The sequence below is a fragment of the Bolinopsis microptera genome, chromosome 6 (genome assembly GCF_026151205.1).
Source record: "Bolinopsis microptera isolate Bmic1 chromosome 6, MBARI_Bmic_1.0, whole genome shotgun sequence".
NCBI classification, from domain to species: Eukaryota; Metazoa; Ctenophora; class Tentaculata; order Lobata; family Bolinopsidae; genus Bolinopsis; species Bolinopsis microptera.
In genome coordinates this window covers 3,365,019-3,389,418 of record NC_087077.1, presented here as the reverse complement: position 1 = coordinate 3,389,418, position 24,400 = coordinate 3,365,019, and the positions used below count along the sequence as shown (strand labels likewise).

Below are 24,400 nucleotides of genomic sequence, written 5' to 3'. Positions count from 1 at the left end.
AGGGTTGTGATTAGGGTAACGGATAGCTTCGGGTTTATGGTTAAGGTTAGGGTTGGGATTAGGACTTATTATATGTAAAACCGTTTTGTTCGGCTGCAAAACCGTAAAAACCCAAGAATAAGATAAGTGATAATTTTTGGGCGAGCGAATTAGTAACTAGTAAGAGCCTCTGACGCCACCATCAGAAATTAAGATTATAATATCTTAATTAGTACGTTTAAAAAAAAACCCCTTGTGACTGTGATCACAGCTACTAACCTGTAGGGGAGTGAGGGTACAGTAGTGGTCCTGTATTATCTTGGGAGGGAGATCGTGCAACACGTCCTCTTTCATCCGTCTCAGTAAGAACGGCAACACCTACCAGGGAGACATTTGTTGAGCTGGTTTTAAGAGTTTGGTGATTTATATTTGAGAAAAAGAACAAACAAAATTGTAGTTCAAATATAGCGTTAATTGTTGAAGTTCGTCTCAAAGTTTGAAGTTTGAGTAAACCCCTTTAGTTCCATGGGCAAATAATACAGAGAAAAAATGTGTCCTAATTTTATTTGCGAAATAAAATTATACAGGTGAACTGTTCAAGGACAAAAGAAAATCGCGATTATGGCGGCGAAAATCGAGAAAATCGCGGCGAAAGATAATGTATTTGCAGAGCAAACTTAGATTTCATATATTCGTTAACTAGCTCGTTAGTCTAGTTAGATTAGCTATAAATACTGAGCAGAGCTTGCTTTTAGATCAGCCCTTCCAGACGATCTCGAAGGTTCCTCTCAGCTCGCCAGACCTCGCCAGAACGGAACTCGATGTTTCACTTCGAATCTGTACTCATATACATAATATTATTAGTTAATTTGTGTTTATACTTTACCATACTACACGTAAACAAACAAAGAAACCCTGTTTACAATGAGATAACATTACGTGATCGAATCACGTGTTTTGATAACAAAGCTAGAGACTAAGCACACTACTTTTCATGTGTTTTATAGACTGACCATGAGTTCCCTTACATATTGAGGCACTTTCCTTGTCCATTAACAATGGATGGACAGTCAAAATGTACACACGTATCCCCTCGATTAACGATTTTGGACTCGATGCTTCCCCTTGTAATGAGATCTCAGAAGGCAGACCTCTCCTTTGCAATACGAGCTCGGAAGCGGGAGCTTTGCCATCGAAGTACCTCTCGAGAATGACTCGGAAAGTCGAAATTGTTATCAAAGTTTTTCTGGAAACTAATTTTTCTGGAAACTACTTTTTTCATGCTACCCTGATCATTATGAGCCGAAAATATCTGTTCGGTCTTCTCAAGTCCGTGCCTACATTCGGCTGTGGATGTGATAGTGATTGGTTCCATATAATTATAAAGAGCGTGATATTTAGCCCTCGGATTGAAAGGAGAATACGCAAATTTGGTCCTCAGATTTAAAGAAAAATGCGCAATTTGTCGCGGAGAAATGAAAAAATAGCGATTTGTCGCGGAGAATGGGAAAAATCGCGATTCCGCACGTGCCGCGATTTCCTTTTGACCTTGGACCTGTTTCATGGGCAAATGATTTGCACACAGTAATCGATACGCGTATTGGTGGTGTCGGGTAGGATCAGAACTGCAGCCACTCGAATTTTAATTAGGATACACAAACAGAAACAGAAACTTCGGTGCGGGACAACAAAGTGCAATTATAATATCGATTACTACCGCAGCGACTAAATTATTTGAATGAGAAAAATTTAAAACGTGAGCACGTTCACAAATTTGTTTAGAGTGAAAAATTTCAATGAAAATTTTCCCATGGAACTAGAGGGTTGCCCTATATAATAGTTCCATGGGCAAATTTTGAATTTTCAGCATGTAAAAATTGTAAATTCGTTTTTTAAATAGGTCACAAGCAGAAGATTCACAAAGTGTATCAAGTTGGGGGGGATGCAACGTCAATTAATGTCAATTAATGTCAATTAATGTCAATTAATGTCAATTAATGTCAATATTATGTCAATTAATGTCAATGTCAGTTTTGCAAAACTTTGGAATACTGACATTAATTGACACGATATTTTTCGACCAGAGATTATGTAGTTCTACCATATTTTTTAGCACTGAGACGTTTATATCATCAATTTAATCAATACTATCACATATGGAAATGTGAAATGTGAAAAAATTCAGATCATTAAACAATAAAAACTAAAATAATACGGTTTTCCGAAATTCAATTTTCTAAATGGGCGTGGCCATCCAAAGGCGTGGTTCTCAACATCATCAGAACTTAAAACCCACATTAAACGAAATGCCTTCATGACATTAATATTTGAATAACGAATCTTAAACAGCTAACATTACTCCTACATACTAAAAAAGCCGATTCTAGATATTTTACCTGTATAAGAAACCAATAAAATATGGGCGTGGCCGGTGGGGACCGAAGATGGAAAGAGTTGGAAGAGTTGGAAGCTGAAATTTTTTTTGGTGGTCTTTGAACCTAAGGATCAACAGATAAGAACATACTCATAATTATTCAAGGACATTTTGTTTTTTTTTTGAACCGGTCTAACTTACATAGACGTGAATATCTTGAATATTTATCGAATAATGATAATCTCAAATTTTCAAGGACAACTTAATGTCAATTAATGTCAATTAATGTCAATTAATGTCAATTAATGTCAATTAATGTCATTAATGTCCAATGTCAGTTTGGGGTTTTTATGGAATACTGACATTAATTGACGTTGCATCCCCCCCCATCAAGTTCCATATAACTGTGAGATAACCTGTCTGTGTAAGGATTCCATAGCGAGGGCTCCAGCCTCCTGATCCTTGGTGGAGGACTTTGCATCACGTGACAGGTTTATAGGTTTACTGTACGTCTCATTAAACTGCCTCTCACTGCCCAGGAAACCTAGAGAATAGTGTCAGCACTTAATATCATTTACAAAGAATATGAGGGCACCCTTTTATAAGCAATAATATGTCGTCTTGTCATAGTCTTATTCAAATGGGTCGAGCTAAAACATATTCAATATGGCGGGCAGGAGATCGTCCGAATTTAGTTGAACTCTAACCAAGTCACCAAAGTCCACTTATTCAATGAAAAGTACTCACCAGGCATAAGCCAGTCGAATAGTCCCCAGAGCTCTAAAACATTGTTCTGTATCGGTGTACCAGATAGTATCAGCCTGTGTAATGCCTGCATTCCTGGCATTATGTTCTACTCTTCAGGGGGACTTTTTAAAATAATGTTGATGTTAATAACTGAGTTTGAGATTTGTTATTCAATCTGTGAACAATATGTGATCAATCTGTGAACAGACGTAGATACAGTTTAGCATAAACAACACTGTTTCCTCAGATGAGTTGGAAATCCATGATACTTAACTCCTTGTCAAACCCCGGTAGCTTCATGCAATGAGATAACGCAATTGCCCAGTTCCATTATATTACCAATTGGATGTGGAACTGCAACTACCAAATTGATTGTACAACACACAGAGGTGCAGTTTTATCTAGACAAATTCGTTCATTCACCATACCGGAACTTTAAGTTTACAATGTTTCCACTTCAAATCTCTAACATTAACGATATATTAACTGGAATCATTATTTCAAAAAAGCGTTGGATTGATCGAATTAGAATAATCCCCGTTACATAACTGTAACGAAATACTACCTCTCAACTTTTTATTCCTACCTCTGATAGCTTGAGAAACTTTCGTCTTACTGTTCTTTATGACATGACCCTCGTCAAGAACACAGTAATTCCACTTGAGGGTTGAGAAGAACTCGAAATCATTGCGGAGCACGTCGTACGAGCAGATGACTAGGTCGTGTTTTCGAGAACGGACTACAGCCTGTGAACAGACAAGAGATGAATAATTACGTAGAATTAATTTTTACAGAAGTTGTAATCAACAAGGGCGGATGGCCTCAACGACGTACAAATAAAACCAATCGCAAATTTAATGTAACAAGTCAACGAATAAGTGTTCCTCTAGTCTAACCCACAAGTGGTCCGGAGGGCTGTTAGACCCCGCTTTACATAGAAGTAGGCAGAATACGCCTCACTATTCCTTTCGTATCAAGTAGGTATATAAATGCAAATGAATCAAAGTCTTGAACTTTGACTCTTGTGCATCTGTTAACTTGTTAACAACAACACCTCATGAAATAGTGATTTTTGGCTGCAAATTACCGTTGTATTGTAATGTAAACGTGTCTCTTTGAATTTAAGCTTGACATGATACAGTGGTACTTTCTAGGTGTATAAAGTTTTTGTAAATTGAGGAGATAAATTCGGGTCCAATTGATGAAGGGGTTGACTATAAAAGAGCTCACTTGTAGTAGTATCCGTTCTGCAGCAGTCCCGTGGTACATTATAGGGGACAGGTCAGTGGAGGAGACAAACTTCTGGGTCTCATAGTACCAGTGCCCTATCAGGGTCGGGGGACATACCACTAGAGAAGGTAGTGCTTTCTCCTCCTGAAAACAACAAAGGTCAATCAAAATTTATTAGCTCTGGTAAAATTTACTTCCACTTGAGAAATCTACCAGGAGTGTGTGATTATTGTCCTCAAACTATGCGTCAAAATCAGATCTAAGTCTCTACAATATATTGAGATGCGATAAAACATCGGCGTCATGATAAATTCTACACTCATATCCAGATTTTAGCAGTTAAGTGCAAAATGTAAACAAAATGCGCTAACTGCTGAGCACTTTTGATGGCCTATTAATGCTTATTGCTTTTCATACAAAGTTACTACAAAGTCTTAATGTTATGTATCCTGATTCCTGGGTTTGGACAGGATATTACCCGCTTAAAATATTTCCATCGCGTTACATAATACTGAAATATAATATTATATTTACAATAAATTATACAATCACAACATTATAATCAACAAAATTAATTAAATCACAGAATCTCAGATACAAGTAATCATAAATTAAGCACAAAACAAATTAAACAAGCAATAAATTAATATACAAATTAGCATCAACTGAAAACTTACTCCTTCATAAATTTATAAAATATGCAATGCACTTCGCGTCCCTATTAGTCGGTAACTCTTAACAGCCTCTCATAAATAGAGATAAGGAATTTTGCGTCATACCACAATACGTGACTGACTTTTAACCAGGTTAAAAATCGCGAGGTTTATAACCTTGAACCTCATGTTATCAGTAAAATCGCGATAAAGAATATTTAAGGCCACAGGGGACCTTAAAAGCGTGTACGATGGAGATAATATTATGGAATTTAGGTAACCGTATATTACAGACATAGTTTGCACACTGTTTCTCGAAAAACACTGTACATATCGTCAGTCGTCACGCATATTATATCGCCATGTAGTAGAATGCCTTACGCCTACGGGAATTTTCTGCTCGATACGCTTGGACCCCAGATACTCCCTATTTTTGACCGTAGATTCATTAAAAGTGGTTCTGCGATGATTAGACTGAGTTTACCCGGTTAGAACCCAATTTTCGGTCCAATAGCCATGTTTTTTAAATTCTTGAGAAAGTTAATTTCGTTGGCAAAATTTGCATAAAAGTATACTAGAACTAGCTGCACAAAATTGTATCAATATTGTGATATTATTTCAGGATTTCCCCGGTAAAAAATCCAATCGAATGGAGATATAGGGTTGTCGAGATACAGTGTGATTACCCAGACATAGCTAGTACCTTCTTATCTTTGGACATTTTCCTTGATAGAGTTCCAACTTATTCAAAAGGGTTTCAAAGAACTAGCCATAACAAGTCGACTTAAAAAATCCCAGATAAGCTACTAACCGGATGAGAGTTGAGTCGGTTGTGATGAGCAGTTCCAATAATACACAACGTCTGAAGCGTCTTCCCCAGCCCCATATCATCACAAAGGATACCGTGAAGTCCGAACTGACACAGGAACCACAACCAGTTAACTCCGTCCTGGAGAGATTCAATGGCGTAAAGACAATGAATTATTAATACATGAATTATTAACATAATTAATCACCCACTCCAGTGTTTAGTATAATGAATGACAATGAACCAGCAGATTCCAGACTCGAGAAGACAAGCTTATAGAATCTAGTCGTGAGCCGTAAGAGGACTTGCCGCATAATGTGACGAGATTTGGCATTGTATGGCAAAGAAATTATGGTAGGTCATGAGGATGCTATTAATTATTATTAATGCTACCCTTGTATGCCTTCAGCCCGTTCCTTTTCCTTGATACGAGAACCACCCTTTCCCGTCTCTTATGCTAGTGTAGGGACTCGGAAGTCTGAGTGTTAGGACCCACAGCAGATGTGAGTGGCTCAGTGGGGTAGTTACCATAGTAACACCATGGTAACACCTCAGTGTGAGCAATGAGGTTGTGAAAGCTTAGAGAATGAAAGTAAAACTAGACGATAGGAGAAGTATAAGTTCTAGATCGTATGACCGTGGACAATGGATTAACACCTGACGACTTGGTTTGCAGAGGAAACTTGCTATACAAGTAGTGACTTCAAATTGAAGTCACTACTTTTATAGCAAGTTTCCTTGAAGTCTTCAATACATTGAGAGCGATTCAGCTGCTTAAGGTTTCTGTTTGGTCCCGAACAGCCTCGGATCTGCCTTGGTAGCATAACTCAGATAGGAGCACAAATATTTCATGTAATACAATAATAGAGGGAAACGTTTTGTCGTTAAGAAGCCTGGAGTTAGGGCAGGAGTAGGATAAGATGTGGATGCATTCGTAACAAAGGTTTTTCTTCAAGAATGTGTTCATAGTCCTGACAACGTTTTGATGTGTTTCCTGGGACTATGGACAACAAATTTATGAAGAGAAACCTTTGTTACAAACTTATTCACATATATAGATGGTGAATGGTCCCATAAATTGCAAATCTTGCCCTAACAAATCACTATGTAACGACCTTACAACTTGGCTGAATAACCTATTCCGTCTATCAATAATCATAAAAAATAGCAACAAATATGATTATTCAAATTAAAAATTATATCGATAAGAACCTGTTGATATTTACGAAGTTTGGCATCTATCTTTATCGGAACTTCACAATCCTTGATCAGACTTGGATTCATAAGTTGCTCTAAGAAATGCTGAAATTTTGATAATTGAAAGATCTACCTAACAAATAAGAGATCACTCAAAGAAAAGCACGTCTCGCTCGATTTTAAACCAATACCGATACAATAAAACCCCGATTTTACCGCGGGGTTTGGGTAAAGGAAACAGCCGCAGTGAATCGGGGTTTGCGATTAATCGAGGTTTTGGTTGTTCTAATTATGTATGCTAAACCTAATTTGGGGGAAGGAAATGGACGAGATAAATGGGGGTTTGCACTTTGCAGTAAATCTGGATTTTACTGAGCCACGCCCTTACCTTCTGTTTGACCTTCTCCACTGCCAGTTCCTCCAACAAGCCCTTCACCTCTCCCTTTGCTGCGTCCAGTGGCATGAGTTTAACAAGTTGAGCGAAGGTGAGGGTAGCAAGAGACCTGATGTCAGGAGCAGAGTCCCCCATTCTCCGTAACATGGGCACTACCAGCAGCACGACATAGGGGACAACTTTCAGGTCTAATTTCTGGAGAATTGGTGGGTTTTATTCGTTAAGGTACTGTGTAGTAACACTATGTGAACTATCACGAATGATCCATCGACCATCAATGATGCCATTCATTAAGGTCACGGCTTTACGACTGACGAAATGATATAGATTGCATTTGAATTTATACCTTGACGATGGAATGAATACACTCTGTGACGCCTTGACGCTTGTGACTATCAGAACTGTCCAGTTCTCTGATAGTATCACTTAGTAAATGGTTCATTACATCCACCTGAAAACATTAACAATATGATAAGACGACCAGTGTTTGGTTTACAAATTTTGCACCGATGAGGGGGAAAAAGGCGGAAAGGATAGCCGTTCAGACATGAGCACCATATTGTGTAAATTATTTAGTTATATATCTTATACAATATATTTTGGATATTTTGCTGCATAAATACTGTGTTATCATCAATTTTGCAGGATAATTTATAATAACATAAACCCGCCACGCAAAGGGTTTATATAACAGATCATCCCGCGCTAGCGGGAAACACATACGAGTGCGCGCAGCGCACGAGTTTTGTGTTAATATGTAATCCCGAAGCGCCAGCTGAGGTATTACATTTATTTAGCCCTGAGCGTGAAGTGTTTATGGATTATAATTATCTCCGGCGATTTCGACAAGGGATTTATACTTTAGAATGTCAAACCGATCTGTCATAGTGGAGCAATAGCTTGAACGTTGTTTCATATCACGTGGTGCGCTTTCGTGTCACGTGGTATAGACTCGGCGTATGCTATTGGTGGCACGTGGTACGCACGTGACGCGCCCACGTGATCGCGCGTCTAACTGTTCTACTATTATCGAGTTCTAATCAGCAGTATCATTGATTATTGTAAGTCGGAGAATTGAGGGATAAACATCAGTTACGACTAAAAAGCGGGCGGGTTTATACAAATTTCCGGGGCGGGATGATATCACCTTGAAATGTTTATCTAACAGCGGGCCGGGCTGAGTGATAATATGATCCCGCGTCGAAATCCCGGAGATATTTATAGTAAAAACGGTTTGTAGCCTAGCCTACGTTGAATGAGATTGTGTACTCCCCAAAACTCACAGTATTGTGTTTGGCGAGGGTTGTAAGGACTCTAGCAGCAGCATGTCTCACTGCAGTGTATCTGTCAACCAGGAGAGAAGATAAAGTGCCGAGTCTCTTTAGCAGTCTCTGCTGTAGAGTCACGTGCAGGGAGGAGTAGAGTCGTTCCAAGACAAATAATCCTGTTATCACCTGTAAACGTTAGAAGGTTAGAACACGTTTCTATTTCAAGAATAAAGGACTTTTCTAAATTTGTAACTTTCGCAACAACAACAACAACAACAACAACAACAAAAAATTTACTCCCCTCCCTTGAGCCAAAAAGAAATTGACTCATTAACCGCACAGTCATAGCTATTATGACATCTGTGCACAATAATGTTTATGATCCTAGTTCTTCATTGCCCTCATTTTCAGCGCGCAGTGCAATTGTAAAATTTCCATAAATCATAATGTGTGAAGTCAATGTAGCTTACGTTGCAATTATCGAGCTCTCTTATCTTTTGTAACTAAGCGATAAGTTCAGTTTGCTGCTACCGCGTAGTTAGCCTTTGTGTGTGTACTTGTATTCTATTTCAAGAATAAAGGACGTTCCTAAATTTGTAACTTTCGCAACAACAACAGCAGCAATGACTCATTAACCGCACAGTCATAGCTATTATGACATCTTTCCCCAAAATTTGTATGATCCTAGTTCTTCATTTCCCTAACTTTCAGTGTGCAGTGCAATTGTAAAATTTCCATAAATCATGTAAATTTTCTCTGATGGGGATAAAGAGGATAGAGGAATACAAAGAGAATACACAGAGGATCAGAGGAATACAAAGAGATTTCTCATTTGGTTTTTAACGAGCAAAGATTTGTGGCGCCTCACAATCTTATCTACTCCGACAAGCTGAACCTAGTTACTCAGTTGTCCAGTGGTTGCCCTAACTCAAGCATCTGTTAAAACCCTAGTCCTTAACGAGATATTAGAGGTCTACAGTTTCCTTTTATGGCCAGGTCACGTGATCCAACGGTTTTTCGCAATAATTGTTGTATATACGTCGTATAATTTAATTAAATGTGGTCGCTTATTCAATATCCCATGATGCTGCAAACCAGCAAGCTGCTTGACAATTACTTTTCAATGTGAATTCTATTTGTTAATATTTGTTTGTCGACCGTCCTTTGACCGTTCATTCCAAAAGAAAACCAGAATGTCAATTCTTCCGTTGGCAGTCTTTTTCATAATCTTCTACTTTCTAGCTCTCTGTGGTAAGTTTTCATTGAACTGATTAAGTTAAGTCACCGTCCCATGACGTTAATCCTTAAGCCACATATAATTAGTAAACTATATTTTTTCAGTATTTATTGAATCTATGAAAAGTAGCGATTCACTGCTTATTAAAATCAGTTTTAATTTACTACACCCCAAACCGTCTTCTTTAATCATCACTGCAACATTTCAGCAGAACGAAAAGAAGACTGGGTATGCCACCGCTGGACTACTGAGGACCGGGAATGGGTAGCAGCTAACGACGGACTGACCGCGTGCAACAGGTCAGATATTCCCTCTTATATCTAAACCTTACGTAAATGATTCATTTGTAACGATCAAGGATACAAAATTAAGGAAGTAATTGATATAGTGCATATTGTTTAGGCTTGTTGGTGGTCGCTATACGAAAGGAGAGAATGAGAACACACCCGGCTGTGGTACATGTTGGTGCTGTAAAGATCTTGCAGCAGGTTTCCTTACTTACTGAGTCAAAAGTATTGTCTTTCGATACAAACTAGATAAATTTAAAATGTATTTTAGTAATTACTTCTCTGGTAAGCAATTATTAGACTGATTAGTTTAATTAACCATCTGCATCCCATGTCCTCTACCTTTTGTCGCGAAGCTCAATTTAATTCGTCGAAGCACGCATGAATACACCGTTTATTTGATCGAAGCAAAACTGCACCATAGAGAATTCCACAGAAAAGACTAGATTAAGTTCACTTTTACGCCATTTGAATTGGAAAAGTAATCCTCCCAATGTTTCAGTAACACTGTATTGCAGATATTGGATGTTGGAGCAAAGACAACAGAGACGCTAAGGGAGCAGGGTACAATGGAAATCGGTCTGTGACTAAGAGTGGATTAACTTGTCATAAATGGACTGAACAATCACCTACACCACATGGATACACTGTGGCCAAATATGGTGACAAAGGAATAGGTGATCACAACTACTGCAGAAACCCAGGAGAGAGGTACAATGAAACATGGTGTTACACAACCTCACCCGACATACGGTGGGAATTCTGCGAGGTCCCTACATGCGAAAAATCAGGTTAGGATCGTGAGATAAGTAGTACTTCAAAAAGGGGAGAAATAAGTTAAAATACTTTTGAGTTTTGAACAATACACATTGAATTCCAAGTAGAGTGTCACTGCTCATTTCAGTTGAACCAGCTCAATGCAACACAGTGGACCCAACATGGAAGAAGGTGCTGACAGAACCGGAGCTACCAGTTCAACACGAGATTGAGGTTACACTCAGCTGTCCTGAAGACTACACTTACATTGGAGATGAAAAAGCGACTTGTAACGATGGGAATCTTCAACATGCTGGTGATCCTCCAAGTTGCTATGGTAAAAATAATTTGTGATTAATTTCATTGTATGCGTCAGAATACATCATAAATTGCGATGACCGTGTTCAAGAAATCTATCATACGATCATTTGGTCCCAATTTTTCTCAGGCGAGCATTTCCATGATTTCAAGTCAATTTATCACAATATCTAAAACGTGTTATTCACCGAGTCTAGTAATTGTTTAAGAGAGTTCTCTGGCAGTTACGAAACTCGAGAGACTGTGGGATACTGAAGGGAAAGGAAGCAGTTCTAACGAGCTCTTCTCAAACACAAGGATATATCTTGTGAACTCGGCTAGTATATATGAAACATTTGTCATGGAGTTGTGGAGGGAGTTATGTGCCTCGCCGGGCTAAAGTAGTGGATGACCTTGCTGTACGGCAAGTTAAACAAGGATCTGAAACTACTAGGTTCCGTACAGACTCAACTCTGCACCCGTGTCAATATGTTCATTATATAATGCAAGCCTCTTGATTTATAATTAAGACCTTATCTAATAAATTTCAGCTAATTGTAAGACTTTCAAATCTGAGCTGAACATTGAAGTGGCAGACTCGCAGTTTCCGGCAGAAAATGGAGCGGAAGTAGCTTATAGGTGTCCTCGGAAACATGCCAAAAAAGGTGGCGAAGTCACAGCAGTCTGTGAAAATGGGCAGATAACCTTTCCAGACGGATCTCCAGATTGCTCCAAGTTAGGTATTGAATTAAATAGTTTAATTGAACTTTATATTCTACCTGTAAATAGAGCATATTCTACCGAACCTATTAAGGGATAGGTTCTGGTAGAAACAGCTCTTTAAGAAAAGTACTCTTTTAGTATTCTGGAGTATTCTCCGTCTTGGAATTATTTATTTTAAACCCTGGTAGCAAGATGGAATTGTAAGTAAATGAAGAACTCAAGGACAAAGGACTGAACTAAAATCTCAAGGAGAAGTTCGAAGAGCTGTTGACAGTGGGTGTGCTTTACTTTTATATCTATAATATTTAAATTCGGGGATGTGGAACTGAACGACAGTTAAACTGGGTGATATAAAATATCACTAGGTGTATTATGTAGTTTAAAATGATGAGGATAATAAGCTAAAATAGAAAAAATAAAACAACTAGAAATCAAAATGATTCGGAAGCGTTTCCAAACACAAATTAGAAAACAGTTCTACGATGTTTGTCAATTTACTGTTTACTCCCCTTTACAATTACACATTGCCTGTGCCCTCAGTCGCTCTTCTGTTGCAATTCCCAATACCGGCACTGATTCTCATGACAATTCCCTGTAGTAAACGCCCTGTTCCTTCAAAGAACGACCACAGTTTAGCCCAAAGAGTCGCGCTGTAGAGGATAGGATTGATCACAGAGTTGATGGGTAGTACAACTATTGAGAATAAAGAGTACAGGGGGGCGGCGTCCATTACCTGCAAATAGTGGAGAGTGCAGATCACTATGAATGGAATCCAGCAGAGGAAATCTGTTGCTATAATGAATGCCACTTTCGTCGTCAGTTTTATTCCATTCTTACTCTGGACAACATTTCCAGCATCAGAAACGTTCTCTGAACATTTTCTTACCGTATATTCGATGAAGCAGTAACATGCAGTTATTATGACAAAACATGTGAAATTCAGATAGATAATTCCAACTGAATATCCGAACTGTGGATCTGACATAGTTACCAGATATTTGAAGCTGCAAACCGCATCATTCGAGTAGAATCCAACTTTGGCACCAACAACATTGCCATAATCATTGGAGAACATCTTTTTAACAACTGCCTGAATTTCTGACCAGCTCATCGATCGATATCTGTATCGTCCAAAGTAGTTTTTGAAAATTTTATAGTGAGTTTTTTTGTTAACAGTGGCTGAAAAAAGGTTTACTCCATCATAAAACAAACCGTTAACAAAGTAGTCCTCAAGAATTGGAACAAGGGGAATTACCGACACAAGCAGAGAAACTGATATCAAAAACACAATCATGGACACAAAGATGGTACGACATTTTCTTGAAGCAGTGCCTCCTCTGGTCAAATTGTCGAAATTCATTACTCTAGAAATGCTCAGACCCGTCATGGAAAGTAGGGATAGCTGGTTTCCAAATGTACTCAGGGCTCCAAGCGAATCACAGTATGAGCTAGTTAACCAGTTAAATCTATCCAAACAAAAACTATTTCCATACCATAGGTCGAACCCGGCGATACTGATCAAATAAATGCCGGTTGTAAAATCCCCCAACGATACTAACAAGATTAAAATCTTATCCTGCTTTTGCTTTAGAGACTTCGTCTTCTTAACGCTCAGCAATGTTGTTATCAATACAAATGCATTTAACATGAAAGCCAAGATCCCTGAAGTCCATGAGAAAGTCGCTAGAAAAGATCCAGGTATCAGTCTCTTCGATATAACATTACAAGCTTCTCCACACTCGTCAGAAAAGTCTCTGCAGTCGAATTTTGTATCGCAGACCGATGTCGTTGGGATAAATTCTCACAGAAGAAATGGTTGCTACAATTTGTTTCATCGCTGCTGTCACCACAGTCGTTTATCAAATCACAGACTTTGTCATAAGTCACGCATTTGTGATTGTCACAAGGAAAATATGGGTTGATGTACGACCCTTTATGTTTCTTCACTACCGTGAGCCAGTAGTCACGTGTGATACTTAAGATCTGATTATCAATATTTACACAATCTTGGGACCCCACTGGTTTTAAAGGGCAGGATGCGTCTGTACACGATGAAGAGCAGCTAAGATAGACATACAACTCTCCAAATGTGTTGGCACAGCTAACTGATTGCACAGGCTTCACCAGTGAAACGGCTGGAACTCCCAAGGTTTCTCTATGGGGCCCTTGGAATATTTCCTCATTGCATTGACCCTTTAGGTACCTCACACTTTCAAGTCCATAAAGGCAGTGCATTATTTTCAAGGCCCCCTCTTCACGATGCTGCGATACCTCATTATAGATTGCAGGTATATTCCTGGCAGATGCACAAGTTTTTTCTTCCAACCCACAACTGTGAACCTGATCACACAAATCCTGCAACTCAATATAACCACCAATATCGAGCTCATTATCACCACCACACAGAAATACATCCTGACATTGTTCCCCTACTTCTGAGTACCTTGTCACCGCTCCATTACCGCATACCTGCCAAAGGCTTTCTTCCTCGTCAATACCATCTCTGCAATCAACATCCCGTCTTTAACCCATGACATGGGGAATTGAATCGGTAGAGCGTTTTTTGATATTGTCCTTATGCAACTTCTATTGGACATTACTGAGCAGAAACGATCGCTTTCGTCGCCCCCTTGAGGACAGTCGGAATATTTATTGCACAGTAAACTTTTATGGAGAACACAGCCGTTTTCTGCTTCTACGCATTGGTTTTGGTAATCATCATCGCACAAATCAAAGCCCATGCAAAGGGTAAAGATCGACAAGTTTGTCGGGAAACCATTCATTTTACAAGTAAAAGCTACCCTGCCAGAATCTGTGCAGTTGATTTGATCGAGTCCATCTTTACACGTGTAAGCAAAGAGTCCCAGTCTTGGAACTGCACATATTTGGTGAGAGTATATCGGTCTTATGTTGTTCGGGAAGAAGTTGTAGTGTTTTGGTCCGTGAACATCTCCCGGGGTGCAGTATCTGATGATCTTCTCCTCCTCACATTCCTGCTCATCCTCACCATTGTAGCAGTGTGACATACCATCACACATGTACATTGCATGGACGTGTTCTCCAATTGATGAGTTACAGGACTTAATCCCGTACGTTTGATTGCTACAAAACGCTTCATCGTTGCAGCGATAACAATCACATTTCAAGTCACAAGTTTGGTCCTTTCGTATCAAGGAATCTGTTTCTCCTTTGCAAATGTAACTATCATTCACCGACGGGCTGTTCTCCTCGTCAATCCTTGTATTTGAACACGTTTCCACTCCATTTACGTCAGCATATCGATTGTTTACCAATCCTGACAAGGTCTTTCCTCCAAATGATATCGTTCCCTGACCAGTGGTCGTGAAACTGTGGTTGTAATCTTTATGTTCACAGATGTATGACTGACAGAAAAGGTTTCTACCGTGATCACCTCCAAAATTTGTATGACAAGCAGAGCTGATGTGACCGCAGACTTGGTAAAATTGTGGGTCATCGCTGCAAGCTTTGTCGTACTTTAAAGTACAGTTTGGGGACCATTTGTTCCACTTTGGGTTATCTCTGTAGAGTTCAACAGAGTACAGTTCATCAGTCACAGGACATTTGAAGCGACTTCCACATTGTTCTTTGAGGTATTTCTTTTTATCTCCCACTTCTACGATCGTACATTCCTCAGAAAAACAGTGGTGGAATGTAATCACTAAACAGACTATCACAGCGTATCTCATGTCTTCTTCCACATAATATTCGATATATTATATCCGTTGACTATAAATTTAGGGAAGGAGTGAGTAGATAGAAATTATGTTTCATAAACATACTCAAATATTAAAACTGTTAGGATACCAATGTTCCAGCAGCTGTTGATATATAAATATAAATAATTATATAACCGACAAATAGGAAGTTGCATGGTGCGTTACGCGCACGTGCACATATTATGTTTTGTGGTTTTTACTTTGTGTTCAGTATGACGTGTCGAATAGTCCTATATTAAACTTGATACATAAACTTGATACATACACTTGATTAACAGGACTTTATCTTGAATTTCAATAACCTCATTTGCCCAAGAAGTAGAACGATTGCAATCATTTTGTTGTCTTAATTGAACATCTATTAGCTAGAGCTATCTCTACAAACGTTTCACAAATATACCACATTATAAAGCACTGTATCCTAGCAACAACTACATGACGGTACGTGACGAACAAAATTATCATAATATTAATAAGAAAAAACAAACGGATCAAATAATATAATTTATCCGTGGAATTATTACTTATTGTTAGTATGCATACTCTCTACATGGGATAAGCTTATGAATCGAATAAAAGGGTTGACATAAACATGATGAGAAGTGAGAACTGAGAGGTACATGTTTGACTCTGTGACATGAAAGAGAGAGCTAACCACCAAATGAGTGAGTTGCGTGGTGCCATGGATCAAAACAGCTTTCTAGGCAAACCTTTTGTTTTTACATTTGCAATCTCTCAAAGCAACAGTTTAGACACTAAGAGGTGATATAAGCGGTTGCAGTATTACGGTAATACTGGCACTAATACTGCAGTCTGCACTCTGGAATGTATTACCATAATTTGTGTACTAGATAATGTAGCTCAGCCCACATGATAGCATGTAAATTTCCAGCTGTAGGTGATGCAGTATATTCATGATGTGATGATGTGATGCAATATTCAGGTGTAGACTGATGCAGATGGATGTGAATTTTTGCTTTTGAGAGTTTCTTTTACTATAAGTTGGACTGAATTTTTGGGTGACCGACAACTGAACCCAATTGAACCTAGTTCCCACGCTGTTAACAGGTACCCAATCAGCTTAATTTGGTGACCAATTAGCTTAAATCCCAAAACGACAACTGAACCCAGGTCATATCACAACTGCACTGAAATCGGAAATACGACAACTGAACCCAACGATCAGATTTTCAGGTTCTCCTTCTTTGCAGGGGACTGTGGTCATTATCACTATAGGATAGGTCATGACCACTGTAATTTAGAGCATTGGAGCCCTGTGCTTAGTGCTTACCCCGGTAAAATATTAATAAGCGGAGAAAAACGTTAAACTTCGTTTTCTCCGCATTTGGTGAATCGTTTTGTTGCTTGTATGAAGGCGATAATCGATAATCCTTGGTAGTGAGAACTTATCCACTATGTCTGTCACACTAAGGGGTCGTTCACATATTACGTAATCAGCTGGAGGGGGGGGGGGGGGTTCCGAATGATTACGCTAGTGTAATTTTGACACAATGTGTAAAACTTATTAGGGAGGGGGAGGTGAAAATGTTCCAAAAAATGATTACGTAATATGTGAACGACCCCTAAGGTAGAAGAAGTCGAAGTATCCTCCTCGTTGGTAAGACCACTTCGGGCACTACCCAATAAAGTAGTTCAAGTTACTTTGCTCAGATTACTTGGCTCAGATCTCGATGTTTGGCCTGAATATTTGTTGGATTTTGTTTTTTAATTTTTAATAAAATGGTTCCTGCCGCCAGCCGCAAGCTATAAACTAACAAAAACTGTTTAGCCACCAAGACCACAAGGGCATACTATGACCATTGCTTCTCTAATCCTGCATACAGATCACTTTTCAACAGGATATTCGGTACTACAATACCATTAGTTGAGGTAAGCCCACTCACTAAAAAAGGGTAAGATTCCCAGTTGACTTGGCCATGTTATGAGGCTGGGTGAATGGGGCGAAGATGTTGCAGGTCTTTGCATGGGGTCAATATTACCAAACTGTCAAAATGTCATTAGTGAACTAGTAGCTCACTACTCAAAAAGACAAGTAAACTGTGTCATTGCAGCTGTCCCAATACCATTAGCGAACTAGTAGCTCACTGCTTACTTGCCCAGTAAAGGAAGAAGTCAAAGTATCCTCCTCGTTGGTATTTGGTAAGACCACTTCGGGCACTAGCCAATAAAGTGGTTCAGGCTATGTTACTTTGCTCAGATTACTTGGCTCAGATCTCGTGTATTCTAATGCTTTGGGAGGGCCTGCCATGGTTCAGATCTCGAGTCTTGGGTCGGATCTCGATGCTTGAGGAGCAGTGGATCGTATCCTTTTTGGCACACTTCGTGTACATGTAAGCTTGTTAGATCAGATCGAAAGGCACCTGATACCTTGTCATCTTTTTTTTAACCACCAAGACCACAAGGGCATACTATGACCATTGCTTCTCCAATCCTGCATACAGATCACTTTTCAACAGATATTCGCTACTACAATACCATTAGTTGAGGTAAGCCCACTCACTAAAAAAGGGTAAGATCCCCAGTTGACTTGGCCATGTTATGAGGCTGGGTGAATGGGGCGAAGATGTTGCAGGTCTTTGCATGGGGTCAATATTACCAAACTGTCAAAATATCATTACTGAACTAGTAGCTCACTACTCAAAAAGACAAGTAAACTGTGTCATTGCAGCTGTCCCAATACCATTAGCGAACTAGTAGCTCACTGCTTACTTGCCCAGTAAAGGAAGAAGTCAAAGTATCCTCCTCGTTGGTAAGACCACTTCGGGCACTAGCCAATAAAGTGGTTAAGGCTAGGTTACTTTGCTCAGATTACTTGGCTCAGATCTCGTGTATTCTAATGCTTTGGGAGGGCCTGCCATGGTTCAGTCTTCGGTAGGATCTTGATGCTTGAGGAGCAGTGGATCGTATCCTTTTTGGCACGCTCCGTGAACATGTAAGCTTGTTAGATCAGATCTCGCGATCGAAAGGCACCTGAGCTGAGACCTTGTCATCTTTTTTTTTAAATCTACACACTTATTTTACTTCGGAGTATTCCAACAGCCACATTGTTACACACGTGTAACCAGCCAATTACAGGAAGCCGAAGGATTTAGTTGGCCAGTGACGGTTAAGGTAGTGTGCACAATACTTTCTTTGCTGTTTATCTGTTAGTTATTTATAACTGACAATTGGGTTCAGTTTTCGTTTCAAAGTTAATTAGGTAGACTGATTGGGTTTAAGATTATTTTCCCAAGCTACCCTGTCTAGAAAAAGTCCAAATTGGGTTCAGTTGTCCGGTAGCCGAATTTTTTGTTCCAATGTCAAGAAACACTGAACAGAACCCGACCATAACTTTCAGAATTCAAAAATAGTTTGCGTTGCGAGAAAGACAGATCTTTGATTTCCAATCCACATCAAATGAGATTGTTTTGCATTATGAATTCCGTTCCGGTACAACAAATTTGTTAAACTTTTAGATGGGATTATTTGTTAATACAGAGACAGGAGGAGGACACTAAAGAATCAGCGAATTCTCAGAAAAGCCAGAATTTTGTGGGGACGGGAATTGTAATATCCGCTAAACACAATAACACAATAACACAATAACACAATAACACAATAACACAATAACACAATAACACAATAACACAATAACACATAACTGTTCTCGGACTAAATAGTTTTTAAACAAACCTTGTTTTTGAGCTGGACCTCCTCCCCCTGCGTTACCTCCAGCTCCACCTCTAACACACTGAACACCTACAAAACAATCGTGTTGACATTCCCTAAACAACAACATCTGTATAAATAAATTTTTCAGGTTTGTTAAGGTGTATCAACTCAAAATCAGCGTTAAAATACCAAAATTAAAATTAAATCTCCAGACCTCCTTCCCGAGAACGTCTAACAGATCCAGCAACCTTTCCCCCAGTTCTCTAGCTAGGTGAGACAGTGCAATACCACATCCCCTCCTCGTAGTCTCTTGTATGTTGGTCGTCTGATCTTGTTCCGGTACAGGATCTTTCTTGGATCCCCTTCCTTTACCTGAAGTGCCCAAAGTTTATTGGAACAAATTGTAATAAATTCCTTGATTTGCCGCGGAGTTTACGAAAAAGGAAAAAGCTTCGGAATATCAGGGTTTGCAGTAAAAGATAAATCGGGGTTTCAATTGTTTACATTATGTATGTTCAGCCCTATTTGGGGGAAGGAAATGGCCGCGGTAAATCGGGGTTTTACGGTAAATCCCTCTGCCTCGCTAGGCTGTAGGTTAAATAATGTTTTAACCGAACCTCGTCAGATCTGTTGTACAGAGCATGGACATTGGCGGACGGTTACAGATTTCAGTGTATCCCATTACTATTAACCTAGTTTCAATTATTTGGCTTCAGCTTTTTTCACATTGAAGATAGCCAGAATAATAAAACTCCGATGCTTACTATAATGAAGCTTTCCTGAAGTAAAGGATTGCATTAAAAATCTCCAAATTGAATCAACGCGACCCAACAATTTGATCCAGAACTTTCAGTCCACCTGGGTAAAGCCAAAACCGAAAGATTTCACCATTACATAAGAGGTACCATTTAGATAAGGGTGAGGTGGCACACTAACAGTATGATCATATTTCATTACATAACACCTGGTTCAGTATGCCCATATTGCCACTTGGAGCTAGAAATTATCACCGTTCTTATTACTTTGTTATGGTTCCAAATTATCTTTGGAAACTTCTCCATTTTCTGTTGTAGTTTGAGGCTTGAAGATGAATAATAGTACATATCTGTCAACTACTTCTCCGATAACTACTTCGCCGATATCATATTATCATGATATTTATGTTAAAACAAGTATTAACTACACGGGTCTTGCAGGAGTTGTGTTTATTTTTCTACTGATCATTACAATTGTGACCATTGCAATCGTGATCATCAAAAAGTCGATATGTCGACGAAATGCCAGAGCGCCTGCCCAAATCCCAGTACCTCAGCAAATAACTGTTACCGTCATCGCCCGTCCCGCTCCTGGAGGACCCTCAGTTGGATACATTCCTTCCTCTCAAACTACACTACAATATCCTGTAACCAGTACCCTGCCTCCACCCCCCTACACGTGCATCCCACACAGCTCACTGCTAGCTACTCAGCCACCAAGTTATCAGGATGTGATCCAAGGTTCTTATAAATACTTGTAGATAAAAGCGGAGGTTTGCAATGTGTTCCCGCCATGTTCCCGCCATGTTCCCGCCATGTTCCCGCCATGCTGGGTACAAAGAAACTACTGTGGAACAATTTAACAGTTTTCAAATAATTGCTTGAAATTTAGTTAGGAACAGTCTTAGACATAGCTAAACTACAAAATAATACAATTACGTTTCTTTCAACTTTTATTCAAAAATTTAAAAACTCATTCAACCTTTAAGTTCCAATTTATCGAGAAAAATAAATTTGACAATTTTTATTTTAGAAAAAAAATATATCCTACAAAATGTTCATGTGTATTACTTATTTATTATTTCCAAGTAATTATTTTCAACTATAGCCTTAACAAAAGTAATTTTATTTCTTGGTTTTTACCCTGTATATTGTGAGTCGTAATTTATAACTCCAAAAAAGAAAAAATCAGGAAATCACAAAGTCAAATGGATTAGACACAACCACTAATCTATTAATAACTATTTCATCAACCTAAGCTATGTAATGGCGACTTTGTTCTCCGTCGAATAGAAATGATACAAATGGAATACAATCGGTATATCAATTAAATCCGATAATATAACTCTTAATTGTAAAAGGTTCGGTGGTGTATGGTTATCTCATCAGGTTGGTTTAAAAGTAACTATCATAACCGTTGTCTCTTAACAACTTACAACCAAAGTCGCCATTTGCATCGCAACAAGGCTAACTCACAACTAATGACGACCGTTTACTGCAGAGGCAACATATTCGTGCGGTGGGTGCGGAACCGCACTTTTGACCGAATACCGCACTTTATCGCACCATCGGCCGTTATTCGTTCTAACATACTTGAGTACATGGTACTGCTATGTACGATGAGATAAGATCGACATTCGACATGGCCATATAATAACTATGGTTAGGGTCATGACTTAACATCAAAAACATTGGAAAGAAATTCTTACTTTAAAAAATCAGGAAGCACATTATATACGCTAATTATCTAACTGCATATGCCGTATAATGCGATTAATTAATGATATAGAATAATTTTTCCTCCAAAAAATATTCGCAGATAGTTCATTATTAATAATCAGATGGCAAGTTCATGATGCAGCGACTTTTAATACTATCGATAATTGATAAAGAACAAAAGAAGGTCTTTGATCGTAATCCCTCAACAGATTGAAATGGAGTCACTTTATTCACGATTAGATGTATTATAGATGTGGATACTGGTGGGGAGGTGAAACACATTTGTTTACTTTAATAGTAAGCACATGTTCAGCGGGTTGAGGAGGTGAAACACATTTGTTTACATTTTTAGGGTAAGCACATGTTCAGCGGGTTGAAGAGATGATACACATTTTGTATTATAGAAGGCTTGTAACACTTGTAACGCTTTCTTGTTACCCCCCTTTGAAGGCCCCGGATTATTTTCTGAACGAAAGCTCAAAAATAACCGAGAAATCGACCTTCTTATTAACTCATTTTGATGACTGTTTCTGACCTAAAATTGCACGAAAAATCGATTTAGCTAGGTTTCAGAACCTATAAACACTTCCTTATCCCTCAAAATTGATGTTTTAAAGTTGATACGAGCAACAAGCAACATATGTTTTGATCCTTCGGTTCTACTCATGCCCTAGGCAGTTAAGCTGAACCCGACAGATCGAGGCAATCCTCACCTTAACTGATCAAACTGGTACTAACACAATTTTCAGATATAAATGTTCTTTGCGATACGTTTATTGCAGCTTTGCAACTTGAGGGAAGACCAGAGTACGAAAACACACAGCAGGTAAGCAACTCACTTTTGGTGACTGTTCCTCACGAACATTCTGATCCTGCAACAATTTAGTATACGGTAGCTTAGAAGTGAAACCCACTTATTGTAGTACCAACTATGGTCATACGAGACTAAGGAATAATATACATAAATAAGTTACATAATAAATTACCATATATAACAAACATATGAACAGGGAGATCGTCTCCTTAACAAATCGAACAGGTACTATCACAACTTCCAGAGCAGGTACTATCACAATTTCCAGAGCGTAATTTTCACAATTTCCAGAGCATAACAAAGTCAAAAGAAACACAACGAAGGTAGGTTACCAACACCACAATATAACAATTATACTAACAACTGAATTAAATTTATTCTGACGACGGGCAGCCCTGATGTGCTCCGTCATCCTCAACGAGCGACCACTTGTAATAGAGGTGTTCTGTCATGTGACACCGATCCGTCCAATCACAAACAGGACGAGTCAGCAGATCGATATCGTGTGTTTACTTTCCTTATCTTTATTTGACCCTCTGTTCACATTGTTATCTCTACCACATCTCGGCTCGGCAAGGTCCACGTGCAATATCTGCACCGCGGTAATCACGCCATGATTACGTCATGAACTTGAAACGGTGTGATTGTTGTACTTATATAACCGTGCCCATTGCCCACGTACAATACAAACTGTTAGGGGGGGGGGGGGGGGTAGACTAAGATAAACAACCGATCTTGATAGTGTGTTGGTCGCTCCTCCAACTGACTGTGATGCTAACTGTTCAATCAGGAACGGAACAATAACATTGTTTAGTTATAGCATGTTTCGGTTTAGTTGTCCAATTGCGTATTATAGTCGGATCCCAACCGTTCTAAAAGGCTATCTCGTTAGCTTTTCGTGTTAAAAGCGATTTCTCAACGGTTATCACCTCTCTAGATGATTCTTAAAACATTTGGACTTCATTGCATTTTTGAAATAAATGCGATGAGGGCGTTTTCGGCCACACCCTTTTTCAGGGTTTCGCGGTCACTCGAATTTTTGTATATCAGCTCAGGAAGGTCTAAAAGACTATTCCGATACACCAAAATGTGCCTAATAGCCACATTTATATACAACTTATGAAGCAACATATACCTTAAAATGCTTCTTTTCGGAAATATGGCCGAAAAACGGTTTTTGGCTTGAAGCAGTTCATATTTTCCGTGATTTTTGGCATTTTCGCCTAGGAAGGTCGCAGAGACTATTCTGATACACTAAAATGTACATAATGGCCACATTTATATACAACTTATGAAGCAACATATACCCTAAAAGGCTTACTTTCGGAAATGTGGCTGAAAAACGAATTTTTGCCGAGCGAACAAGACAGTATTCACAAATGGGCTATTGGACTGTTAACTAAAAAGGTCTTAAAGAAGATTCATGAGGAACATAGCATTTGTCACAAGATGTAAGATGACTCACTTTGTGTCCAGAAACACCTACAAAAATTGGAGAATGATCTACTTTATTGGGCATCTCTCTTAATGCTTTAATGGGCCAGGACAGCAGCATATTTGTGTCTTACGAAAGAGCAATTTTTCAAAATTACGGTTTCTTAAGGTCAAAGGATCGGCTGCTAACAGCAAATTGTTCGCAATTGCCGACTCATGTACATCATATACTCAAAAACGCTCACTTAAGGAGTCATTAGTAAATAACTACTACATGATTTGTGACAACCCGACCCCAACAATTTTTCCTTGGCACCAA

At 38.9% G+C, this 24,400-nt stretch overlaps 1 protein-coding gene across 1 annotated transcript in view; it reads right to left on the bottom strand.

The window, feature by feature from the left end:
- LOC134817052 (TATA-binding protein-associated factor 172-like) overlaps window positions 1-24,400 on the bottom strand; it is a 63,806-nt gene that overhangs the window by 17,078 nt on the left and 22,328 nt on the right. The window contains exons 22-33 of the mRNA XM_063826135.1: window positions 19,574-19,731; window positions 19,381-19,446; window positions 8,666-8,836; window positions 7,729-7,833; window positions 7,377-7,577; window positions 7,004-7,093; window positions 5,795-5,932; window positions 4,331-4,474; window positions 3,687-3,846; window positions 3,101-3,193; window positions 2,770-2,897; window positions 259-357 (exon numbers count right to left, since the gene is read on the bottom strand). Coding sequence (XP_063682205.1) covers window positions 259-357; window positions 2,770-2,897; window positions 3,101-3,193; window positions 3,687-3,846; window positions 4,331-4,474; window positions 5,795-5,932; window positions 7,004-7,093; window positions 7,377-7,577; window positions 7,729-7,833; window positions 8,666-8,836; window positions 19,381-19,446; window positions 19,574-19,731 — 1,553 coding nt within the window. The remainder of the gene's footprint in view (window positions 1-258; window positions 358-2,769; window positions 2,898-3,100; window positions 3,194-3,686; window positions 3,847-4,330; window positions 4,475-5,794; window positions 5,933-7,003; window positions 7,094-7,376; window positions 7,578-7,728; window positions 7,834-8,665; window positions 8,837-19,380; window positions 19,447-19,573; window positions 19,732-24,400) is intronic.